The following is a 27431-nucleotide window of genomic DNA, read 5'->3' as shown; positions in this document are numbered from 1 at the left end:
AAGATAGCTCTGTGTCTTATTTTACAAGTTTTAAATAATTCCTTTAGTATGGTTTCTAACTTGTTTTTTATTGCAATTTGGAGACTATACATATCATAATGTGGCTTCTGTTAATCTGTTTAATTTCTTTTTAATTTTAGTGTGGGTTTAGAACCCGAATGACATTATTATCTCACGTGTCTCTGTAGACAATTGTCCTTCTGACTTTCCAATGCTACATAGATTTTTTAAAAATAAAAAGCTACCATTAACTGGCCAGAGGTCTAGGTATGGTTTTGAAAAAAAAAAAACAACAGATATTATTTGTTAAATACTGAGGCAGACCCCTGCAATCTAGTTAGAAATAAGCATATTCTTGGTGGCTTCCAAGAGAGAATATTGATCTTTTGCCAAAAAGGGGCAGTTTTGCTGGGGTGGGAGACGGGATCAGAAGCTACAAAACTTTGCCTACAGATTATTTATGTTGGCATTGCCATCTTCATGATCTTTTATTCTTCAACTTCGAACTTGTTAATGTAGAAAGAAGCTCATAGTAAAGCCCATATCTTGATAATGTTTGTATTTTTGTATTTGAGCAGCTTTAAACCATTTAATAAAAATGTTTCATGGAATCTCCCCCCCCCCCCCTTTAAAAATGACTGCCCCATGTGACTGTTTTTGTATAGTGAAATGGCAAATTAACAAAAGGTAAAATCAGGTAAAAAAAAAAAAGAAAAATTGGATGGCAGCCATTTATGCTTGAAAGTAGAAAAGCAGTCAAAATAAACCCACATTTTAACATGCAAGGAAAAAAATGCCACATTACTTCTAGTCTCCACATGTAGTTAGCTCAGGTTCTCACCTTTACTACACAGAGATAAATATTGTAATTACCCTTCATTCTGATAGGTTTTACATCTTCTTCTTCTTCTTCTTCTTCTTCTTCTTCTTATTGTAAACACAGGTAGAATAATACAAGTTTCTATAGCCATTCTTTGGGGGGGGGGGGGTTAAATAGAACAGATAGTGATGTTCCACTTACATTTTCACTCAATACAATATGCCCTATTTTCTTAATTTTACCAATCCCAATTCCCCACTTATCTACCACTTGTGTCAAGCAGTTTTTTTCTCCCCTTCCTCCCATCCCCCCCCCCCCCAATCCACCGGGAACAGTTGTATCTTTGATTCAAGAATTATTTTACTGGATCAATCGTGAAGAGAGTATGGTTCAGTTCTTTATATTTTCTTTTTCCTTTTACACTTCATTCTGACAGTGACAGCAGTTTGTTTCTTTTCTACATCAATAGTGTAAACTATTTCAATATTAATATATTTTTGTTTATATGATATACCAAACAAATGTATTGATTTGCTTTTTTATAATATAGCTGGAATCTAAAGTCAAATTTCTTTGGTCTTTTTTCCAGAACTGTAAAAGAAAGTCACACAAGAACTCAGTTGTCATGATGGGGTAAGTATAGTCAATTTACGTTAGCCAGATTTAACGGATTTACTAGATTGACGGTGGTATAAAAATATGTATGTATTAAACTGCAGTATATTGGAGCAGTAGATCTTGAGACATTAAATGTCAATAGAAACCAGGAAGTGAAGCTTTTCTTAGCATAATCATTAGCTGGAATTATGGGTTGCTGTGAGTTTTTTGAAACTGTCAGGAGAGAATACTACTGGAACATGGCCATATAGCCCAGAAAAACTCAGAGCCACCCGTTAGCATCATCACTTGCTAATGTTTGCAGATCAAGCTCCTTTAAAAGGCTAATGAGCAGGGATTAGGAGGACTGTTGGCAACCCTAAATCCTTGAAGTGACAAAGGATGTTGACAAATATTTTTCTTAGCATCAGTGCAGCTCTTTGATACCATTAGGAATTGACATAAATGAAAACATACTTGTCAGAACAGCATCTCAAGAGATCTAAACCATTCAGGTTAGTCTAAACTGGACTCAGAAGCATTTCACACGTTGTTGTTGTTGTCGTCATTTGTTTATATCGCTATATATTGTACCTTATATAGAGAGGCTTATAATTGTTAATATAACAATTCCCTGCTTTCAGGTTAATGGTCTTAAAAAAAAGAAGGTTTTGAGGGAATCTTAGAAGTTTCTGCATTTTAGATAACATTTAGATCTTTATGAGTCTATCAAAAAGACTGTTCTGATGATGATGGTATTTGATCAACAGTTGTTTCTTTATTACATCTGAAGTAAGCAGTTCTGCTTTGGCACCATTTTATTCACTGTCAAGATTCGAACTGCAGCATACTGGTGATGCTGCTGTTATTTAATAAGTTATTAAATGATGATGATGATTTGCCAGCAAGTTGACTTTGACATTTGAGTTCTCCTCAAGTCTTGCAACTCGGTCTTTCAACTCTCCCTCAACTGCACCAACCCACCTGTATTGCAGTCTTCTTTTCTTACTGCTCTCCAATTTGAGCATTGAGTCATGTGGTCACATGACATGTCGAAATATGACAGGATAGCCCATGTTTTCTCTTCAACTCTATGATTGTGTGACAGTCTCAGTTTAGTCATCTTGGCCTTTGGTATACCATTAAAGAAAAGCCAATATTTTTGAAATTTCTGGGGACATTATGTTTGGAGTACAATTATGTAAATGTCTCATTAAATAGTGCCCATAGTTTGTGAAGAGAAAACTTCAAATCATAGTCCTCTTGCCATATTATAAAACCAGCACTCGGTGTAAATAAGAAGTTGACATTAATTAGTTTTAAGGCAAGGGGAACAAACTAAGTAAATACCTCCTCAGGGAAAACTGCAAACTTTGTTTTCAAGCAAATAATTTATGTCCAGATTTTTTTTAAAAGAAAGGAAAATAATTTAGGCACACTTCCTGCAGTCATTGTTAATTCATTTATTCTGTGTAAAATTGAATGTGTGGTGTTATTATTCATTTTTGATTTGCATAATCATCTCACCAAAACAGACATGAGATGGATGGTTTGAACTGAAGGTGCTCTGATGCGATGTTGGTTTTTGGTGGTTTTGTGTGCCATGGGATGTTGTGTTTTAATGTCTGTTGATGAAAGATTAGGAAAGGAATGTCGTGTACACTACAAAACTTTCTCCTCTTTTGGCATTATCTATATAATTACATTGCATTGGGACTTCGTTGCATATAAATTGTGATCTTGGAGATGGTGAATGGACCAAAGTATTGCTGGCCAGATGTGGCCTGTCATGTTGTTTGTTAGATGAACTGCAATTGATGTGTTGGTATGGAACCAAGTAGAGACAATTTCTTTTTTGATACAGAATAATTCATGGAATATTCATAATAAGAGGTACCATGCCCCTCCTCCTATCCACAGATGATGTTATCCTGATGTCTTTCAGTCTCTGCCCAGCTGAGTTTTTGAACCCTATAAGATAACAGCATTTTGATGTATTGGCTTTCTCCTTGGTGATCTGATGTTGGTACAGTGACCTTTGGCTCTATGTCAGAATAGTTTAGCTGGTCTTCCACCTATGTTCAACCTGTCTATTTGTAAATAAAGAGAAATATTAGGTAAGGCAAGTAAACCTCCAGTGATTGGTTGTGAAAGGAAACCAAACCTTTATAAGCACTGGGATTTTCATAGCTCCTGGTACAATATTTTTCTGTGATAGCTAGTGATTACTTTGATTCAGAATTTTATTTTGTTTATTAAATGTATACACTGCCTTTCTGCTAAAATAGAAAGTAGCTAACAATAAAATATAGAAGGGTAGTTAAAACATAAAACATGGTGGTTAAAATGCTGATCTTGAATTCATTAAAGTACATTTATTAAATCCTGTACTTAAGAAGGATTGCCTTTGCATATGTATTGGGCAACACTGTGCTATAGACATCTACCTTTTCAAGGGTTTGTAAAAGAACATCTTTTGCTCTTTTTAAAATGGAGCCTTTTCATGATTCCAGAATGAGGAAACACTAGGGGGCGGTATATTTCTATTACTGTAAACATAGAAAGTAGAAGCCGTTATTAACACCCTGCCTGCCCTGGTGCTCTCACTACATGGATCATCTTTCTGTCCCCATTTCTTAGCTTAGTGAATGATGTACTAGTTAGTGGAGAACAAGAAGAAAGTAGTTCACATGTATAGGGCAACTGTCCAACAAATACTTACCTCACAAGTGTCTATAAATGGATATGATGCAGGATTTAAATTTATTTCCTACTTACAGTAACTCCTAAAGGCCCAAGCAGAAAGAATTCGTTCAATACAAGAGTAAGTTTGCAGATTCCCAAATTCTTGGGTAAATAGCAATTTGAACATTGGTTCTAAATTTACTAATTTGGTAGTACTAGTTGAGTGTTCAGATTTTTGGGGGATTTTGCATATACATACATATATGCTTTATCTTGAAAATCTTGAAAATGGGACTGATGTCTAAACATAAGATGAATTTATGTTTCATACTTATACACCACACACACATAATCTGAAGGTAATTATATATATGATATTTTAAATAATTTTATGCCTGAAAGAAAGTTTGTGAAGATTGAACCATCAGAAAGCAAAGATGTTACTATCCCAGCCAGCCATGTGGACAATTTTGGAATATTTTGGATTTCAGAATTCCGTGTAAGGAATGCATGATCTGTATTTTATTATTCCCTCATTAAGCAGAATGGCTTGCCATTTTGCTTAGAGAAACCACCATTAGATCAATGATTATTAATGATTACATTAATTGAGGAACATAAATATGCTTGTTGCTTTGTGCCCTCAAGTAATTTCTAACTTATGGTTACCCTAGGGCAAATGTATTGTGGCATTTCCTTGGCCAGAGTTGTTCAGAGGGGATATGTCTTTGCTTTCCTTTGACAGTGAGACAGCCAAGGTTACCCAGTGGGTTTCTGGCCACTGGGTGACTTTGGTTTCCATTGTCAAGCAGGGATATGACCTTTGGATTTCAGTCATAATCCAGCCACACCAGCTCTCTAACACCGCCTTGACATAAATACAGTAAACAAACAAACAAACAAAAATTTGACACAACCCTAAATTTAGTAGCATTGTTCATATAATGATATCCATTGGAAGCCCTAAGTTTGTCTGCATCATGCTTCACCTTCCCTCTTTACCTTTATTTATTATTATGTCAGAAGCAAAATGAGGGTATAGTTATACTGTATTTAAAAAAGAACACAAACAAAGTTTAAAAACTTGGCATTATACTAGATTTTCTTTGACCAGAAGCTACCATTTGGAGTGCCTCTGGTGACGCTGTGAGAAGGTCCCGTGCATTGTGCATGTGGCAGGGCTCAGACTGTAGTAGGTGGTCGGACAACAAATAACAGTTTGCAAATGATATTTCCAAGAGCATTCCACAGCCAAATGAAGTTAATGTGTCCACAAGAATTAAAGCAAGAAACATTAATTCAGCTGGACGATATATATTTAATTAGGAAAGTAGATAAATAACAAACAGGTGTGTGATCCAAATGATGCTAAATTGCTTCTTTCCAGTAGGGTTGGCTGGTATTTTGGGTGTTAGTAGTGACAGCAGGAGCAACTGTTCCATTAGTTAGTTGTGGGCTGCTACTGGAACAGTATCCATCTGGTAGTGCTTGCTTGTGAGATGCACTAGCCAACCTTTAAAGTTACCCATCTTCATTTCTTGCTCAACACTGAACAACACCTAGCTGCATGTAGATTGTGCAACAAAAGACTGCCTACCATTTCTTCCCAGATTCGTTCTCTTGTAGTTAGTTTTGTTTTTGATGTCAGGACCAGCCATAAGAAAACTGGGAGGAAGAGGTTAGGAGAGGAAATCAATGGGAGGGGAAGAGGTTTGACACCCTCCTTTTACTACTCATCACACTAAAGAAGTCTCCTTCCTAAACTACAAACTCCAGAATTCTGCAGGAGGCAGCAACCAGATTTAAAGTGGATTCATTCTCTAGTATGATGAGGTCCTTAGCTTGTAGTTACTCCTTTCTAACCTGTTACTTTTGGGCTGCACTCAGAGACACAAGTCACAGTAGCATGAAATTTGGCACCTATTTAAAGTCTCAAGACAGCTTTCAACATTGTAAAATTAACAATTAAAATAATTAATGAGTATACAGTATTAAGAACAAAGGAGCTATTCGCATCAGTCTAACCTTCTACATCCTGGCAGCTTTCAGATTTATCATATGTCTGGGAATTAGGGAGTCAATGGATTGGGAAAGGCTGCATTGCCCTGTCTTTGTTCTCTTAGTCAAAGGGGAGGATACTGCAGCTTGCCAGGTTTCAAGGATTTCCCCAGCCCCCCTTCTCCCCCCCAAAAAAACTATAGTGGGAAAAAACAAACAAACAAAAAACCACACACAAAAAAACCAAAATACCTTTGGAGGATTTCCCAAAGTGCAACCTCCATTGGAGACCCATACATTATTTAAATCCCCAAAGCACATGAAATACAAGTAGAAATGACCTTTCATAGAATCATAGAATCAAAGAGTTGGAAGAGACCTCATGGGCCATCCAGTCCAACCCCCTACCAAGAAGCTTTAGATGACGTTTTGTCAAAAACTGAATGTGCAGCCCTCTGAGGACATAGGGTGGGTAGGAAATAGGTCAGAAGTGGCTCCTGCACCCATCACAAATGCCCAACTTTGGCTTAACCCTAACCTGTCATTGTTCCTGGATTCCTTGGGAATCAAATTAACCTCCATACTATTTCCAGTGGCAGTAAGGTCCGGGGGCCTGCACTCTAATCTAAACAAACATCGTAGCTGATCTTGAATGCAGCAGGGAGTGGTTGGTTTCACTGTAAGCCACATTTTACTATCTTCTGTAAAAGTCAGAGTAAAAGAGTATGCTTCTTTCCAATAAGCACTGAAAGATTAAGAAATCCCAGAAAGTGATCAATGTGGTCCCCCCCCCTCAGATAATTCAACCTGTGATGTGTGCTTGCTCCGGAATAATATTAATTCCTAAAACTACACATGCCTACACATCATATCTAGCAGAAAAAGGAATCCTTTGAATGAAATAATTACATTTAGTATGAACAGTGTCCTATAAAATTATTTCCCATAAACAGACTTTCAGTGAACTGGAACTCAAGCAACCGGGGGGGGGGGGGGGGATCAAAGAAATAATACTTCAAGTGTTTTAAAAACAATTCTTATAATATAAGTTAAGTTGATCTTTATTTGCTTTTAATTACTGCATTTTGGTATCAATAGCAAAGCAGTATAGAGTTTATGGTATGGTATAGTATGAGGTATACTATTACTTAGGCCTACTTTTAATAGTAATTCTCAGGCAACCAAAAACAATGTTTATCTGGAATTTACCAATCTCAATGGGTACCAGTTAACTGAGAGTCTACTGTACAGATTTCAGTGTCTACTATATAGACTTCATCATTGCTCCTAGCTGCTCTAATATAAACATTGCTATAATAATCCTGATATTTGGCATACAATCAAATATACAGCAATTGACATTTTATAGCATTCCTATGCTCTGAACCACAGCAGATTTCATGAAAGGAGGCTAATTCCAACATGTTTTTCTGTGCACCCCTGAAAATCATGCTTCCTGTTTAAACATATGTTGTAGAGGAGGCTTCTGAACTAACATTCTCTTTGTGGTTCTGGAGTTTAAATGTGAGTACTTTTAAACAAGCAAAAATGATATGGTACGATTATTAGAGGATTTTGCTGTGCTGGTTCCTACGTGGTACAAGATGCCATTGGAGAGAGCAAGGAAGGATCACAACACCTTTTGGGATGGCTCCGCAGATTAAGAGGCTTGAGAGTTAATGGGTCTCATCAGAAGGACTTTCATATCATGCCAGTATTTAATTGCAAGCAGCAGGAGCTTGCTATGTCTTTTCATTCTCTTTTCATGAGGCATGTATGACCTCTACTTGAACAAATAAGCTCAATCACAAACATGACAAAAATGTTCAGGATACGCCAACATTCAGTTCATGCAACTTCCAGCTTCTATGCATGTTAGAGATACTGGTTCAGATCAGTCATGTGATTGAGTCTGCCTGAGCTCTGGATAAAAATATCTGTCTTTTCAGGCAGGGCTAATAGTTAGACTGTCTGGGAACTGTTCCAGAATTGCAAATGCTCTAACCCGGCCATTGATCTGTTTGAAACTTTATACCCAGTGGGTAGAGTCTGAGGCTGTTGTAGATTGTGGCCCAACCATCTAGATGTCAGCAAGAAGTAACATCACTTACTGCAACTGAGCTTAATCAAAATGGAGACAGGAAGCTGGAAAGCTCATCCATCATAAAGAATAGGAACTCACAATTCCAAATAAGCAAGCATAGCCCTTTGTTTAGAGGCGTGTGTGCACTTGCAGAAAGTATTTGCCAAAGTGGATTTGCTTGAATTTCCACATAACCTGAAGCATAAGACAGACTCCTGTGGAACAAAGCTTCCTCTCTGGAAGTACAGGGTATTTCAAAAAGATGGATCCATTGTAGATTAAGATGATAATTCTATAATTTATATTCAGTTCAGTTATACTTTCTTCTGAGTAAACGCGTTGCTTAATCTTTCTTACTGCATTTAATGTGTGCTAGTAGTCCACACTCTCATCACATCTTGAATAGACTACTTCAACGTGTTCTACGTGAGGTTGCCTTTGAAGACTGTTTGGAAGCTTCAAGTAGTCCCAACAGGTGGCAGCCAGGTTGCTCACTGGAGCTGCGTACAGGGGGGAATACAACCCCCCTGCTACATCAACTCCACTGGCTGCCTCTCTGCTACCAAGTACAATTCAAAGTGCTAGCTTTAACCTATAAAGCCCTAAATGGCTCCGGCCCAGTTTACTTGTCTGAATGTATCTCCTTCTATGAACCAGTTCTGCCGGGGAGGCCCTGCTCTTGGTTCCACCCCCTTCGCAGGTGAGATTGGTGGGGATGAGAGACAGGGCCTTCTTGGTGGTGGTCCCCCGGCTGTGGAACTCCCTCCCCAGTGATAATAGATCAGCTTCCTCCCTCCTAGTCTTTAGGAAAATGGTAAAATCCTGGCTGTGGAAGCAGGCGTTCCACGAATAGCATAATTACAGTGCAATACACCCTCATGGAACCAACATAAGAAGCAACTGGGATGATGACTTCGAGATTGGTGCTATGTACTATGTGTTTTAATATGTTTTAATACATATAAATGTGGATTCTCAGTTTGTTTATTTATTTATTTATTTATTTATTTATTTATTTATTATTCGAACTTATATGCCGCCACTCCCCTGGGGCTCGGAGCGGCTTACAAGAATGGCTAAAATCTAACACAGTTTAAAAACAATTTAAAACAATTTAAAAACAACAATATCACAATATCACAAATCAAAAGCTTGTCGAAACAGGTATGTCTTACATGCCCTGCGGAAAGCTGATAAGTCCCGCAAGGCACGGACTTCAGGTGGCAGAGTATTCCAAAGTGATGGTGCCACTGCTGTAAAGGCTCTGCGTCTGGTTGCTGTTAGACGCAAGGTCTTGACACTGGGAATTTCCAATAGATCTTGGTCCTCAGTTGACATGTATTTGTAAGTCCTACAGAATTGCCAATACTAATGCTTCAGATGTAGTTCGATTCTGGGGAGTGGGGCGAGCTCCCGCTGTTAGGCCCAGGTACTGCCAACCTAGCAGTTCAAAAACATGCAAATGTGAGTAAATCAATAAGTATCGCTTCTGTGGGAAGGTAATGGCACTCCATGCAATCATGTCGCCCACATGACCTTGGAGGTGTCTACAGACAACGCTGGCTCTTCTGCTTAGAAATGGCAATGAGCAGACCCCCTCCCAGAGTCGGACACTACTAGACTTAATGTCAAGGAAAACCTTTCCCTTTTATATCAATTTGTATTACTTGTAAGATTGCAAACCTGTTTTTCTTATATTACAGTTTATCAACCTTCTTCACCTGAAGAATAGGGTAAAATGCTTGTGATAATAATAAAAAACATTTTTCTTCTAGCTGCTACAAACTAGCAGGCCTATTATGACCTCTCAGGGTGATTAACTTTGCCAAAGACCATTTTGCATTGTTATTCCCTTTACCTAATATCTTAACAGCCTACATGGACCTACTGCAGCATTTCTCAACCTGGGGGTCAGGACCCCTGGGGCGGGGTCGTAAGTGGGTGCCAGAGGGGTCACCAAAGACTATCACAAAACAGTTTTTTATGTTGGTCATGGGGTTCTGTGTGGGAAGTTTGGCCCAATTCTTTCATTGATGGGGTTCAGCATGCTCTTTGATTGTAGGTGAACTATAAATCCTAGCAACTACAATTCCCAAATGTTGAGGTGTATTTTCCCCAAACTCCACCAGTGTTCACATCTGGGCATATTGAGTATTCATGCCAAGTTTGGTCCAGATCCATCATTGTTTGAATCCACAGTGCTCTCTGGATGTAGGTGAACTACAACTCCAGAAACTCAAGGTCAATGCCCACCAAACCCTTCCAGTATTTTTTGTTGCTTTGGGAGTACATTGTGCCAAGTTTTGCCCTATTCCATCATTCCTGGAGTTCAGAATGCTCTTTGATTGTAGGTGAACTATAAATCCCAGCAACTACAACTCCCAAATGACAAAATCAATTCCCTCTCAATCCCACCAGTATTCAAATTTTGGCATATCGGGTATTTGTGTCAAATTTGGTCCAGTGAATGAAAATGCATCCTCCATTTCAGATATTTACATTAGGATTCATAACAGTAACAAGATTACATTTACAAAGTAGCAACAAAAATAATGTTATGGTTGGGGGTCACCACAACATGAGGAACTGTATTAAGGGGTCGCGGCATTGGGAAGATTGAGAAACACTGATATACTGAAATTCTACTTCAATGTTTGCTTGCTTGGAGATTCATATGCTTAGAAATCTGAAACCAAAAGTTTTAATATTAGAGAAATCACATGCCTTGTTTTTGATTTCCTTTGTGCAGAATTTCTGATACTATTTAGTGGCCTTGTTTTTGATTTGGAGGTGTGTGTGAAGTTATCTTTCCTGCTTATCAAATGCTTAAAGCTTATTTGAAACTGCCTTGGGAAATTGCAGTGTCTCTTTAAAATACACAGATCAGTGAGCATTTTTCTTCCTTAGTGCTCTCAGTGAAAGCAGATATTTTCTCCTCGCTACTGTTAAGACATGGTCTTCAGCCTGCTAGCACTGAAGGCAACCCCCGCTTCAAAAAGCATATTCCATGTCTGCCTAACTGGGCTCCCATCTGGCACAGCACGCCATCTGCAGTAGCTCATTTACAGAGTGTGTATACGAGCAGGCCAATTTTGCATACCCCCCCCCCCCCCCCGCCCGCCCGCCCGCCCGCCCAATAGCTTAGGTTGCCTGTTTACTCAATTATCCTGCAGTCCTTCTCTTTTTTTGCCTGAACTTGTCTGAGCAATTGTTTTTCCCCTGTTTTGTGAGCTGAAAATGCTGGTCTTTGAGTTTTTGGAAACCTATCCTAGTTCATCTTTGTCAGGCAGGATAGGTGCTTTTTGAGATCTCCAAACTGTATGGTGTAGGTCATAGTAGTGGTGTAGTGGGAGTGTTGTTTGCTGAGAACTGGTTTTTTTAATATATATATAATAGGCAGTTTTTGGAGCTCTGTAAAACAAACTGGTGAAAATATGGAGTGTTTCTAGAGCTCTTTACTGCCTTGTGATTGGTTTTGACCTATTCATCCATTCTTGTGTTTCCTGCCTGGCTTTTAATTTGTTTCCAACCCCCACTTCACCTTTCACTGCTTTGTTTCTTCAAAGCACTGCTGATTACCATCTCTGACTTTAAACCTCTATTTCTACCTTCCTTCCTGTTCTTCCCAGTCCTTTGTTTATCTCCCCCACCTCGCCACCTAAATAACCACACCTCCCAAAAGCAATTGGCTAAGCCTGCAGCAGACCATGAATTTTAATTGCCTTTTATTACAGGATAAGAGGTCTCATTCAGAGATTTCAGCAGGGGTTGCTTTCGATTGCTTTAGCTGGAAGCTTTAAAAACTTGCTTACTTTCAGCAACACAAATTCTTCCAGTAAAATGGTGCTTTTTGCCTCTCAATCTTTGGGATATAATGTGCAAGATCATTGCAAATAAGAAAGATCAAACAGCACAATTTCTTCCCTTCTACCTAATTTAAAACACTTAAATAACATGTTTACCTGTAGTGAGGTAATTCTCCTTTGAATTTAAAACTATGTGTTACCTGAGAAGAGTCCCAATTAGTCCCTGTTTTTACTGGAACTTTAAGATCTCTTGCTTTTATTTAGTAAACCATTTTGTTCATTTGGAAGAGCAGAACTAGAGGCCTCATCTAGCTATTGCGTGTATTAAATTACTGTCTGATATGTGACCAAATCCTCTCTCTGGGGATTGAGTGTGTTGCTTTGGCTATGTGCCCAGTCACCATCAGTGCCATTGCAGTCCCAGGGCCAGGATATATTTCCCACAGAGAGTCAACTATATTTCAGTTGTATTTGGAGATGTTGCTTTTATATGAAAAACACTGAAGCAGACCTGACAGTGAGGTAAAGCAACTAGACATTCCTTTCTGAGCATGCGTATTACTTTATTTCACATGTGCATATTGTTGGTTTTGAATAAAATGTTTGGTGAAGCACGTTGAACTGCTGTTTTTCCCTCCTATTCCTTCCATGTTATTTCTATCTTGATTATCAACATTTCTGTTAAAGAAGTAATGCCTGGGAACATACCTGTATCTCTTTGCTAACTGAGGTACACCTGTAAATATTGTTCCATTAAGAAATACATTGAATTGACTCATGAAATAAATCAGTTACATGTATCAAATTTCCATGTTTCGCATAGCAGTTAGAGAAGTCTTTATACATTTGTAAATATCTTGATTTCTTCCCCTACGGCATTGTATTAAAAGATATAATGCTGCTAGCTCATAGTGAATGATGAGTTTGCAAAGAGACCTTTCATAGACTAAGGATATATCTACAGTTTAGAATTAATGCAGTTTGACACTCTTTAACTACCATGGCTTGATGCTGTGGAATCATGGGAGCAGGCCCATAGCCAGGATTTTGTTTCGGGGGGGGGGGGGCTGAATTTTTTTCAGGGGGGGTTTGGGGGGGCTGAGTTTCGGGGGGGCTGAGTCTGAGTGAAAGAGGGTCTAGCCTAGCAAACCTTTTGTATCATTACCCCAATACCACCATGCATATGGGATATATTGAGTATGGTGATCAGATCATGATATGAATAAACATAACAGCCTAAATAATGCACCAGTAAGGCCTTTTCGCGAACCACCATGAGAATTTCGGGGGGGGGGGCTGAAGCCCCTCGAGCCCCCCCCCCCCGGCTACATGCCTGCATGGGAGTTTTGGTTTGGTGAGTCACCAGTACCAAAACTCCCATGCAGGCATGTGAGGCTGGTCTAGCATGGTCCACATTGGATCAACCCTGGATGGCTTTGACTACCAGTCCCCTAGCAGGTGTGGGGGCAGGAGGGAGTCCTGACTGTCCAGTGGTACTGTACCCAGTTTAGAGTTGCTCGAAAACCATCCTTATTCTCTCCCTCCTGTTCTTGTGGCGGCTAGCAGGTACCACATGATTAGTGATGGTCACTAACACCTGGAGGAACATCACCCAGGGCACCAGAGCAAAGGGAAAAATGACTTCCTCCTTTACCACTCCCTTCTTCGATCGCCTCATCAATCCAAGTAGCATTAGTCCAGGAAACAAGCAATTGTTACTAGCCATTTTGCACCTCCTGGGTGCCTTGATGATGAAAACGGGGAGGAGGGGGAATGCAATCTTATATTGTCCAGGCCACCTGGGAAATATGGGATGGCTATGTAAACAGTTGCAACTGGTTTTGCCTCGGAACGGGCCCAACTACTTTCACAGGCCCAAAGTCACGGTTTGTTCCAGAGAGAATTCAGAGCAATCTGTTACTTCGTTTAACACGGTTCAAGGTCACGTTAACCAGAATCAGCTCTGTGTCTCATTTAGCCACCAAAGATTCATCCCATTCATCCTTTGGGAGAACTGGTCAGTGTGGATCTGCCCTACATTGACAACATATGGTACCTACTTCGTTCTCTCTATCTCTAAGGTACTTGACGATCCTTTTGCATACTGATATTCCGGACTAACATGGCTATGCCTTTGAATTCTAAATCAAGTGAATGGTGATTTGCTCAGTTCTATATATTTGTTTGCTTAATTATATTGAAACTTTCGTTATGCCTTATCAGCATACTTCAGAAACATTTTCTTTTGGATTTTCTCTCTCTTCCTTTAAGTGTGATGCATTGGTGACTCATCTGCACACTAAAATGGAAGATTAGTGTCATATTTCCAGTCAATGATTTCATTACCTCAGAGGTATCTTGCACTATTATACAAGTTGAGTCCCCCCCCGCATTTGAAATGTTTGGGACACAAAGTTTTTTGGGTTTCAGGACCCCCCCCCCCCCCACACACACACATTTTGGTAAACCTATATTGGCATATTCATTGTGAATGAGGGATAGGAGGGAGGAGGTTAGTCACTGTGTCCAGTGTCCATCCATCCAACCCTGCCTCAGTAAGCCCCTGCCCCATCCCATCACTGCAAAAAACTCAATGGGGGAAAGAAAAGAAGAAGTGGGGAGTCCACTTACACAAGCTCCCAGCAAAAAAGAAAATCCCAGATATATTTCCCTAACTGTCAAGCACAGTTTCAGCTCTTCTAGCAAAGCAGTTGGGTTCAGCGCTAGATTCAGGCAACAGCCAATAGGGTGGCTCCATGTTCGCCTTCTCAACCATTTCCAGGGCACCCGCCTCTCAGTGTGCTTTCATTGGCCAGGTTGGAAGACTAAGTGTCCTGGGTGCCAATCGTTTATTTCCTTTGTGTGGGCTCCCTGAGGAAAAATCAGTAGGCACTTGACATGTGGACTAAACCCTCTTCCCCAAAGATGGAAGTGGGTGTTTGGCAGCCAAAAGTTTCCCTATAAGGGAGACTCAATCAGTACAATTAAAAAAACAGTTCTCTTCACTCCCTCTTTCCTTTACTCTCTGCTTCCTTTGCTATGATACATCGTTTGCTTTGTGTGTTTTGCTGCTTTTGCTCTCATTGTCCCACTGCCTACCATTTTACTTCTTTTAGAGTAGCCTGTGTGTAGACAATTCCCTTCAGTCTGTGTTTCAGCCTTGAATGCTGCTATGCTCTCAGCCTTGATAAGATGAATTCTTGTATGTATTTTACAGTGTTGTGGTTGCTTAAATGTGAAACAGCTTTGTGTGTTTATGGAAAGGGGTTGGTCATGATTTGTATGTGTACGCAAGTGTCTCAGTGCTGGCTTGCATACTCATTTTCTTGCGGGGGGGGGGGGGGAGGGAGGGAGGTGAAGCTTTCTTCACATACTAAGCTGTAACCTTTTCTTGTATTTCCAATAGTCCAGGGAAAAGAGAAAGCTGATGCATTTCTGTGTGAGGTGGCAAGTAATGGTGGATCATAGAGATAACTAGAGAATGGCTAGTTATCATCTTTCCAGTCAAACATACACAATATGTTATTGCGAGGAAAATACGTGATATTGTCATGTGAGCTATCCAAGACTCCTTGGAGAAAGGCTTCTTCCTACAGAGTCAACAAACTGAAAATTGCATCAAATGAATTAGGTTTCAGCAACCATTTTGTAGTACGTACAGTCATACTATTATGACTGATAGAAAAGTCAGATTTGCTCCAGTGTTTCAGCGCTTGTGGTAAGACTAGGTGTTTTTAATTTGTGTGATTTTAAGTATGGAACCTGAAGATTAGCTGGAATAGAATAAAATGCTCTGGTCTTTATGTGGGGCAAATGGAACACTGACTCTTTCAGAAATTAAAAAAGCATTGAGTAGCCATGTACCTATAGCTTTTACTAAACAGTTTCTAGTTAGAATAGTGTATTAACAACTATCATGTTTCTAGCTGTGTGTCATCTCCTATTAGACTATAGATAGATCTGGTAAATCTTTTGTTTCCGGTGATCTTAAGAATTCAAGTTAAATGCATAGTCTTTTTTTTTTACTATTCAGTAGCCATTGCTTCTGCATAATCTCTCATTAATATACTATACCACTTGGCTAGTGTTTCTTTTCTTTGTAGCTGATATTGCAGCATAGGGTTCTATAGACACAGATAAACAACATCACTCTTATACCTACCTACACAGAAAGGTTTGAATGTAACATTTGTTTATCTGTGACATTTGTATATGACTCCATGGATTTTCCATCCATTTTCAGATTACTTTTGCTGCTTCAAGTGGCTGATGCACCCCCCCCCCCTTTTTTTAGAGGTTAGTTTCTCGATTATTCTAAAAAAGCAGGATGAAAAAACACTATGCAGATACATTTGGAGTTTTATTGCTGCCTGTCCATGAAAATGTGGGTAGGATTTGAAAGGAAAAAAATGCTTCCCTCTCAGAGAAGCTGTACAATTTATATGTGAATTGAGCACTACACTTCTTCACTGATACAGCCTGAAAAACAGCTTTGGCATGGAACATAGGGATTCTTCTGAGAGTTTCCTTGTGAAGTGTGAAAATGATTGTTATCTCAAGAAAATGTAACCACAGCATGAAGCACAGTAGTCTAGGATTATTTCTGTGCATTGGATTATAAATGTGTGACTGAATTGAAATCCACATTGAAAAGGTTTGTGTCTGTGTGTACTAATTTTGATTATATCACTTGCTGAGATTTTTGGAAAAATATTTTAACTAGCTTTCATTTGATGTGATTATTAAACCAATCTGTTCTAGAAGGCCAGTTAAAAATAGAGTTGATTTGGTTGTTGGCCTTACTGCTTTCAAGGCACAATGTGCCATTATCTATAGCTTCCTTGTTTATGTGAATTTCCAGTATATACTTCTGGATAATTGCTTGTTTCATTCTGATTTTGATACAAAGCATGATTTTCTTACTATCTGCCTCTTGTTAACCATTTTTTAAATTGTCAATTTGTGCATTTAAAAGATTGCTGGTCGAGTTTTGTTAATGTTTCACTATCTGTTCAGATATGCATTTATCTACAAAATAATTTGCGGATTAAGTTGATTTCCTCCTTACTTGTCTCTTTTGCGACTCCAGATAATTAATTTAAATATAAGCATTATTTGAGGGCATATGTGAAAACCTGTTCTTTGAAATGTTTCATCTAGAACTATTTTGCTTCCCACAGCACAGCAACGTCTCTTGGTAACAAAACTGCAACACAGGCTGTTTTTTTTTACAGGAGAATGAAAGCTCATTTTGTTCTTGGAATACTGTGCTTTAAGAGCTGGCCCTAAATCAAACTGGTTGTTTGACAAATTATGCTCTTGCACTAAAATGACATTTCCTTTTTAAAAATCCTGTCTTTTCAAACGAAATTTTTGTTTAAGGATTTTACATGAAACGTGCTAAATTCAGAAAGCACTTGCATTGTTCCTCCCTGTTGTGAAAGCAGCTCTGGTATTTTTCCACACACTGAAATTCAACCCTTTGCAAGGCCTGCATCTTAAAAAAAAATAAAGAAAGCCGAATGTGATAGGGTTAATGGGCAGGAAGCTGCAGCTGCAGCAGACTAATAGGAAAGTCAGATTTTTGTTTAACTGACAACTTTTGAAGGCCTTAGGGATGAGAGAAGGGGCTGTTTGTGAAAAGAGCACCTCACACATTACTGAAAAACAGCTATTTTCTGCATCCTACATATTTAATTAGGAAATGGGTATTGTAAGTGGTCAGGAAGCCATTGTCCTACGTTAGATTGTAACCTGCATTGTCTGTGTTAGTAAAAATCCATAGTGTGAATTCTTAAATCTCCCTTAAACATTATTAGTATGTGTGGAAGAGTTATGTTTGCTTTTTGAGCTGTGTAGCTGTTATATAACAGATGAACTTCAGCTCTTGGCCTTGTCGTCTGCTGTGTGTTTCACTGCATGCCTTATGCTGTGTTGTTTGTGGGTGTGTGACTGCAAAAATTTTTGCTTCCAGCGTGGCTTTTAGGGGAGTTTTTAAAAAGAAAATTGTTGCTCTCCCCGAAGGCAAAGCAGCTTTGGTGACCTATGGAAACCTGCAGGTTTTTTCAAAACTTAAACAGAACCAACAGATGTCGTTGGAGAAGCGTTTCCTTTGGACTGGCACTTGGTGCTTGCTCTATTCTGCTGAAAAATCTACTCGTTGAGAGTCATTTGCTTGTGTGTGGCTCACGTTTTAAGTTTCTTTTGCTGAAACGGGCCTAGTTTAGCCTGTCTTCTCTGTGCACAGGATGGCTCCTGCTTGCCAGAGCTGCACAAAGATAATCGCTCAGGAAGTGTTTCAGCCAATCCCCTGAAGCTTTACATTCAGATTTTCCAAAGTAGCCAATCCAGGATTAGCTTTTATTAGGAAGACAGATCATCAAGCTGAAGTGCCAAGCCCTTTCTGTCTGAGTACTGAGAGCCTGTCCTCCATGTTTTATAAGTATTGACATAACACTGTGTTAACAATGCATCCACAGAGGTAAGCTTGACTTTTTTACATTTTTTTTTCCTCTGAAACCTATGAGTTGTGGCTTAACAGTGTGATTCTCTGTGATCTGGTTCGCAAAACTGGCCCCCAAAGCACTTTATTAAGTTGAAAATGTTTAAATTTGCTTTCTTGGGTCACATGGTTTAGTAGCCATTAGCCATAGTTTTAAATGTACAGAGTGGCAAAAACGTTTGCATACATACTTCTTCACAGGAGGCTAGTGGGCTGTGAGTGTTTCTCAAGATCCTGCTCTTCCAAAGCAGCTCTCTGTGTCTGAGCAGTTTGCCTGCACTATTGTCTGTTGTGTCACATGCTGCTGGAGAGAAAATGGAAGCTAGGGAGCAGATGCACTGAACTGCCCTACAGGGAGACAAGCAGGGATCATGGCAGACAGCAGAACAGGCAAGTTTACCTTTTCAAACAGGGCAAAGAAGGGCAAGGCAAAGTGATCCTTGAAAAAGCATAGGATTTTTAGCTGCCTGGACCACAAGAAATAGTGCTAATGGGAGATTGCAGATACTGGGCCTAAGTGGTGGAGTGCTATTGCATCATGTTTTTGTGCAGCTTTACCTTAACTTAAATTTGATATTTTACTTTTTCCTTACAGGAGCCTTAGATGCAGTGTGTGTATATTTTCTGGAGGGCAATCTCTTGCTTACCAGCTGTCTCTTTAAAAAGGACTTTTCTTATTGTAGATTGTAGAAACAGTTAAGGTCTAGGTCTGAAGCCATCAGGCATAGCTATGCATATTTCAGTGCCAGCCTATTTAAAGACAACATGTTTTTTGAGCTGTTATCTATGTCCTTTTCTGTAGTACAAGTAAAACTAATGGACTTCTTAAATGTGCTTTTTTCTTTTGCAATATATCAGGCACAGTTCTCTGAGGTGGAGTGATATAAAATCATGTGTGGTTCATGGGAGTATTACATGTTCATTTTTTCCCCCTTTTCTTTCGGGCTCTTCTGATTTTTGGCATGGTGCTACGTAATTATTTCAAAAAATTCCTTTTGGTCAAATCCCAAATCTGCCAGCTTGTTGTATCCTATTTACTGGAAAAATGAGATGGTTGCATGAACACTTGGTAAGTAAACTTGTCTGCTATTCTCTGATCATTTTGCACTATTTTTAATCTTTCTTGCTTTTAACAGGACAAACTTAATCCAGCCAGTTAAGTAAAACTGTGGATAGCTTAGTGAAGTAAAACTAATTTTGTTGATGTTTGTTCAGTATTTGCCTTTATACAAACTGTGTGCCAGTGTGATTTTTCAGTTTTTTCAGAGTCTTCTGCCACATTGTGTACTTCCTGTTTTCCATTGAAAATGAAATTCTGCTTACTCTTTGTTCCTAGATCTTTCTAATTAATGCATTTTTCAGGTTAAAGCTCAATTCAGACTTTCCCCAGGCTTTTGAAGTGTGATGAATGTGCTAGTTCTCTGCAAACTAATCTTGCCACATTGTTACAGGGCTATTCCACAGTTACCCCTCTGCTTTTGTTCTCCTGTGATATATCATCCAGCATGAAATTTGGTTTTAGAGCCACATTTGAGTAACTTGTGCTTTTTAAAAATAATCTGGGGCTGAGACATTTGTAAGCATGTCTCCACAAGCAGCTTTTTCAGTGGACATTTTCTCACAGCATAACAGAGGCTCTGCTGTGAGTTGTCTGTACACAGCCCTGCTTGTTATACAATACAAATGCATTTTGCGAAATGATGCCTTGTTACCATTTATACAGGGATCCCATGCAATTGATAAAACTATTGCCTGTATTTAAAGTGAAAACCCCCAAGTATGTGTATTACTCAAATGCCTCATTCAAAAGGATTCTCTCTTGCCCTCCTCCCCACTCCTAAAAGTGCTGAAGTTCAGTGTTAGGTTTCTCTGCTATTTTATACATTCTTTGCTTGTAGAAGTGATAGCAAGAGATTGCTGAGCAAAAAGTTTAAGTTCTTCTACTGTCAAAGGCATATTTTTGTCTTGTAGCAGGGCATTGTGCATTAGCAGATGGGCGTGGAATCGGAACATTACCCAATATTATCTTATGAAGAAGCAGGAAAAACGAGCAGTGCTCAGAATGCCTGAATTAAAATGGCTCCCTTAGGTTTAGCTGAAGAGGGATGTGTCTCAAATCTGTGCCTCCAGAGATATTGCTGACAGGGGAAAGCATGCTTGCATGGGCAGCTCTTGTGCACATAATAAAACACAGCACCACAAGTCCCCTGAAGTTCACCCTTTTAAATTGTTCAAATGCAAATTCTTTCATAGTTCACAAAATATAAATGTCTGCATTGCAGCAAGATGTCTGAAGCGAGGAGAGACAGCCGTGTTGTTCCCAGGATCAGCCCAATCATGCTGCTCTCCTCAGAGCTGGAGCCAATAGAAAGAGAGGAGAAGTTAAAGATTGACAAATACTGTAGCCAGGCGAAGAAAGGCCTTCTGGAAATTTCTCCCATCTTTGTTCATCTAAGTAAAGCAAATTCAGCCAATCTGAGAATTCCACATAATTCCCAATTCTTTGACAGTGTATTAATCTGTCACATTCATGAATGGCACGCACACAGATAACAGGGTGCTCTCTCCCCCCCCCCCCCCCGTTTTTCAAGCAGGTGATATGCATTGTCTTAAACAGCAGAGGCTGGGTAGGTGGAGGTGCTTTTACTGACCAGACACAACAGATTTTGGTGATGAATGCTGCAGGTCTTGATGGTGACTTGTTTTATCAGGAACCACATAACTGAGCTGTAGTTCTCACCAAAAAACTGTTATGCTAAAATTAAAATTGAGAGCTTAATTCCTCTTTTAATGTTTTGCAAGCTTATGGGCTCCTTAAAATTATCCAAGGTGAATATAGCTCACCTTTATTATTTAAACCAACATTTGGTTACTTTTGCAGTTATCTCTGCAGGTAATGGAGTATTGTGTGTATGGATTAGCGAGTTTGTAAATCAGAATGAAAATACGAGAGAAAGAAACTGTGTGCCTTTCCTTCTTTGTATGCAAACTCATGTAACTGGCAGCTAAATCGAAATGGATTAATGTGATAACTGATATCGATAATCATTTACTTTCTGATAGCATTTAGCAAAACTGGAAAATAAAAATAGTGCAACATGTGAAGCGCCCAGATGAATGACCCTTCCTCTTCCTCTCCATTTGGTTTGTTGACTTCAGAAGAGCCATGTACAGAATGAGCCCATGCTTTTTTAATGCAAAGGACATTACTTGTAAAATCAGCATTATTCTACATGACCTTCATATTTTCATACTCTTATCTGTTATGCATCAGTTCTTTCTTATGATAAGCTGCTTGATTGGTGTGGCATATACATATTCTAATTTGTAATGTTTTGAAACGTCCCTCTATTTTACTGCCATGCTTATTTTCCCTCGCATAAATGAACCATGTTTTTTTTTACACTTGGCAAGAAATAAATAAAATCCAGTGTCCGCTCAGACGGGTACTACATTGTAGTCATCAATTTTAAGAGTGATAAGGCTCAGGGCCAACGATGCTCTGAATTCTGTTGAGCCAAGCATAGCACATTGAAGACCCCAGAATGGCATCTTGGTATTTTGGGGGCGGGGAGTGTAGCAACAGAATATGCACATTAGGTCATCAGATTGGGATTTGGAAGCCTAGGGCCCAAACATATCTCTTTCACAGAATGTGATGTATATAGGCTTAGTCTGACGTACTTTGCTGCAGTCAGGTTTGTTTTTGTCCTGCTAGGTCTCACTGAGTAATTTAAAACATGATAAAAGCTTTGTCTTGAGAGCATTAACTTACTGTGATTTTGCTTGCAGAGGAAGACATTTTGCTTAACTGAGATTACAAAGTCTTGAGAGAAGCAGATGGCTTCTGTGAAATCAGTTGCCTTAAGTATACTAACCTCTCCAAAAGACAAAGCTGTTAGTATTTTAAAAGTCCTATTTGTACTACTCACGTCTTGGATATACAGTTGCTTGCCAGAACTGGAAGCCTTTGAACCTGATTAAATTTTTGTCATGCCTTTATCAAATAACACCTTAAAAATAAATATTTTACATGTTTTAGAGAGTTTAGCACCCAATTTTTTATTTTTATATCTTCCATTTAGCTTTTTTAAAGTTTTAATATAGATTAGGCATTGCAAAATAATTGGAGAAACAGAATCAGACCTTGCATATTCAAACCGAAGAGAGCATCTAAAATGGAAGGATTTCCTTAGTAACCTGTGACTTCACAAAGCTCCCTGTCTTCTGCAATTTAGTTACACATTGGGTTGTCAGATATCACTGTGTCATCTTTTACAGTTTTCCTGCTACTTAGATGATTGCTTCAATATAGTACTACTGTCTGAACAAGGACCATAGTTATTGAATAAATTGTTACCATTTTAGCTACTGTATAGGAATGAGGCAATGCAGTGCTGCCAGACGCCATTTTAAGAATCCTGCATAAATAGCATAGCTACCGATGAGTAAGAGACTGTTATAGGTGAGTGCTTATACAGAGATGCTATTTATTCAGTTATGGCATGCAAAATACTATCTCCAGCTTCTTTTTAAATGCAGTATCTGGAATTTTTATTTTATGTTTGCTACTCATAGTCTGGAAACAGCAATGATTATTTTGAAGATAAAACTGAATTTTAGTGCTTATAATGTGTTAAACATTGTTTTTATTTTTAAAACATAGCTTCTAATGTCTCTTGAGATTATGTTAATGTAATTTCCATAATGGAAAATAATGTGTATGTGGGCAGTATTTTCTGGGTAGTTTTCCATATAAGATTTCCTGGTTACATGTCAAAATGGAGCAATTCATCTGCAACTTTTGATTTCTTTCTATAGTTAACCTAGGTTAAGTAGATGTTTAAATGTTTCTTCATTTTTTAGGGTTAAGATTATAACAAAAGAAAGGTCTTCTTTGAGAAACATATGTTATTTTTTGCTTGAATGCAAGGGATTTTTAAATTAACCACAATCCCCTGTGGGAACTAATGAGGAATATGATTTTTATAAAATCATGAAAATATTAATATGCTGCAAACTCACAAGGCATGTTTTTGCTCATTTGTGACTTTTTTATTTCCCATCTTCCAGCTTTCCTGTAAAAAGAGAAGTGCATGGAGGGGGCTCAATTTGTAATCCTCATTGTCATGCAAGTTTTAAAGTATTTGTGAAACAAATCAGTTTTGTTTTTAACATATGGAATGCCTGGATTGTGTTGTTGAACCCTGTCAGTGTCTAATATTAATTCTTGTCAATGTATTATGTAGGTAGCAAATACTTCCTTACAAAAGCTATTTTTTAGTCTGTTTCTCAAGAAACTAATTTATTCTCAGAGTAAGTAAGATAAATACTGTTTCATTATTAGGAACTTTGAAAACATATGGCCATTACTATTAACTATTTATCTTACTTATTCCAGACCAGTGTCTTTTCAAATGTACAGTACTTTCAAAGGGAACAAGTATCTGATTATTATAATGAGTTGGCTGAATAGTTGGTCAGTATGGCAGGGAAGATTTTTGGTGGGTTTTCTGTAATATTTAGTTTGTGGTTACTCTGTTTCCTCTTATAAGAGAAACAAGAACAAGGTTTTACAGATATGCTGCATTGCAGCTCTATAGGATTACAAATTATTTTAAAATATTTTATGAGGAAGGAAGCTTCTGGTAAGATGACTGGATGACTGGAAGCTTTTGTGTTAAAAAAATTGAAAGCAATTTTTCTAGATGCAAAGGGCACAAACCTAGGAGAGCTATCATGTCAAAAACTATCATCCCAAGCTTAGTGTAATGTGAAGAAGTCAGTGGAGTTTCGAAAGCTTGCTTGAAGTGTTTGCGCATTTTGGTTGGACAACAAAGGTATCATTTAAGAGATATGGCTTAATTTTATCTGTATCAAGTATTGAAGCTTTCCTCATCCACTATATGACTGACTTCCAGTGCATTCTGCTGTAGCCCAAACAATACAAAACAAAAGTACATGTATTCTGAATTTATGCAGCAGTGCAGTCACAATGTAAAGCAATGCTGCTTTGCAGTTTAAAATGTCCTTACTATTTTCAGTGGAGAACCTTAGAACACAGTGGCAATACATAAAAATAGCTTGATGTGTATGAATAGATCTTGCTATTGTCAATATTTAACAGGAAGATAGCTTATATCAGTGGTTCTCAACCTGTGGGTCCCCAGGTGTTTTGGCCTACTACTCGCAGAAATCCAGCCAGTTTACCAGCTGTTAGGATTTTTGGGAGTTGAAGGCCAAAACATCTGGGGATCCACAGGTTGAGAACCACCTGCTATATATGTTTTTGGAGCTTTAACTGCCATGTTTGGAGACCCCAAATCTGTGAGGTTTGCTAGACATGAACATTAACTTTTCAGTCTTTGGCTACTGAAAATTATTATTTTAGCAGATCTGCACAGTATAAGGCTCACAGACTGCATGTAGCCCTTGAAAGAAATTTGGGTGGCCCAAAGATGCTGGCTGGGGTATTTTGGGACTTGTAGTCCCACAGAGGTCGTTTTTTCTGACCCTTGTTCTTACCTCAACCTCTTTGTTCAAGAAATTCCAGGCCTTGCCTTGGGCCCTCCCCTCCCTCCAAAATTCTTCTGAGCAAGCACCAGCCTTCTCCCTTCCCCTGTGCCTGGAGCAGGTTTCAAATGGTGGTAGGGAAGGGGCCTTTTGGGCTCAACTCTGGCTGCTCTCTTTAGTCCTCCTGGAGGTTGCAGCTTCCAAGCCACTGTCCTTTAATGACTTTTAGGCAGAGCATGGTGCTTCCTTCTCTTTTTCTGATGCCGTTGCTTCCATAGCACCTCTCAGGTCATGAGGAAAGTGAAGGAAGGTGGCTTCAGACGTCCACACAAAAGCCCCCATCTTTGACCTCAGGAGGGTTTCATTGGCCTTTAGGGGCCCCTTTTCTACCTTACCCTACCTATACCCTGAAAGAGAGAGGTGAGAATTGCCTCCCTTTCTGTTCTGCCCCCTTTCCAGGGAGTTACATAGTCTTTTCCTCCCATCTCCCATAATTTCCTCTACAAGGAAAGCATGAAGAATCTTCTTTCTGGAGACAGAGGCAGTGGAGGAAGGTATAGTGGTTGTGTGTGGGAAAACTGCCCATGTCCTGTTTTTAATCTAGTGGGCAGCAAGGCGAAACATGAAAATGTTTGTGGAGGCATTCAGAGAGTCAGTTTCTATTTCAACCAACCATGAATTTATCACAGCCTCTCTCTTTCTGACTCTCAATTTCTCTCTTGTTATGTGGGAATAGTTTTCATTTCCTGCTCCTTGGCCCTTTTAAAATATTCTGTATTTCCCCCTTTGCTAGGGAGCTGGGAATAGTTTCAATAATGTGTTAGTACACACCCATTGGCACCCTCTCGAGGCCCTCACTTGTAGTTGCTTGCACAAACAGTACACATTTTACACAAGCAGTGCAGGTTTTCCAATTTGTTCCTATGAAATAGAGCATGTATAGCACCTGGTATTCATTCACCCTACTTTGCTTCAATGATCAAATGAGGTCTGGTACCATTATGGTATTAAGGTGAGTTGTGTGAGTTGTTCATATGTGAGTTGTGTTGCTATTTGCTAAAGAAAGTGACCAGATTCCTTGTTAAATACAACAGAAATACAACTAGAATTAAGATAAATCCAAAGAGCGGCTTAATACTGTTATTTGGGTTAAATAAATGTCGTAGGTTTTGGGATTTAAATTTCAAAAAGGAAGGAAGGCAATGCAAAATGCCGTTTTGGTGGGGCAAGCTGGTAGTCACATGAGGAGTTGCAGCCAGTCAAGATTGAGCATAGAGGGACGGGGAGGGGAGTGACCTATGCAGTTTGCCTATTTTTATTGGCCTGTTATCATTATATTTATTATGTTTATTTATACCCACTTTTTCTCTCCACAAAGGAGGCAAAAAGTGGTTTACATTAAAAGCATTTCAATGCAGTGGGTTGCTGTGAGTTTTCCGGGCTGTATGGTCATGTTCCAGAAGCATTTTCTCCTGACGTTTCATCCACATCTGTGGCAGGCATCCTCAAAGGTTGAGGGGTCTGTTGGAAACTAAGTAAGCGAGGTTTATATTTCTGTGTAATAATGTCTAGAGTGGGAGAAAAAACACTTGTCTGCTTTAGGTATGTGTGTATGTTCCAATTTGCCACCTTGATTAGCATTTAATGGCCTTGCAAAGGATTACCCCAGGCAGCAACCAGCCAGGCCCCACCCTGGACATTCCACAGATATACAAACCTACTTAGTTTCCAAAAGACCCGTCAACCTCTGAGGATGCCTGCCGTAGATGAGGGTGAAACGTCAGGAGAGAATGTTTCTAGAACATGGCCATACAGCCCAGAAAACTCACTGCAACCCAGTGAAAGCCTTCGACAACACATTTCAATACAATTTAAAATCTACAAATATATAAACATTAGAACAGAATTATATATCAATGCTATTTTAAAAATCACAGTTAAAATCCATAAAAACAGGTTAAAATGTATTCAAGGCTAAAACCACAGCATCCCCTGACTTGATCTCCCCTTAGCCAGCTCCAGTTATCAACCTGGCCGCAGCTCTTTCGATCTCTCTTCAAAGACAGCCCCACATAGAGTGTGCTACAGTAATTCATTGGCTATGAATTGAGAACAATGGTACTGGAGTGTAAACTCTCAAGTTCCTGGAAGGTGGCCATTAACTATGAACTGAAGTTTCATAACTAATATAATTTGGATTACTTAATGTAGGATATAGTCAAGAAAGTGTGGCTTTTACTGTTATGCTCTATATTAGAGTGTCTGTCTGCAGTTTTGTAACCATAGTTTACAATGCTATGACCTCTGTTTTCTCCTCATCTTTCCCCTCTTTCCAATACTTTGGTGTGGACATTTACATCAAGCCACAATTCTGTTTTACATCCAGTAGAGGAAGTGGGCTGCTCCCTCTTCCTTATGGCGGCTTTC

At 39.0% G+C, this 27431-nt stretch overlaps 1 protein-coding gene across 7 annotated transcripts in view; it reads left to right on the top strand.

Moving 5' to 3' along the window:
- The window catches only part of ZMYND8 (zinc finger MYND-type containing 8), an 84254-nt gene that overhangs the window by 4895 nt on the left and 51928 nt on the right, over positions 1-27431 (top strand). The window contains exons 1-2 of one of the 7 annotated variants that reach the window (XM_067468177.1): positions 17982-18470; positions 18693-18881. In XM_067468177.1, coding sequence (XP_067324278.1) covers positions 18790-18881 — 92 coding nt within the window. In that variant the 5' untranslated portion in view covers positions 17982-18470; positions 18693-18789. Of the gene's footprint in view, positions 1-1409; positions 1454-17981; positions 18471-18692; positions 18882-19349; positions 19561-22588; positions 22957-27431 lie in introns of those variants that run through there. The other 6 variants (XM_060772161.2, XM_067468176.1, XM_060772160.2 and 3 more) reach the window with 6 other exon arrangements.

The sequence above is a fragment of the Anolis sagrei genome, chromosome 4 (assembly GCF_037176765.1).
Source record: "Anolis sagrei isolate rAnoSag1 chromosome 4, rAnoSag1.mat, whole genome shotgun sequence".
In the NCBI taxonomy this organism is placed as follows: Eukaryota; Metazoa; Chordata; class Lepidosauria; order Squamata; family Dactyloidae; genus Anolis; species Anolis sagrei.
This window is presented reverse-complemented; position numbering and strand designations above follow the sequence as displayed.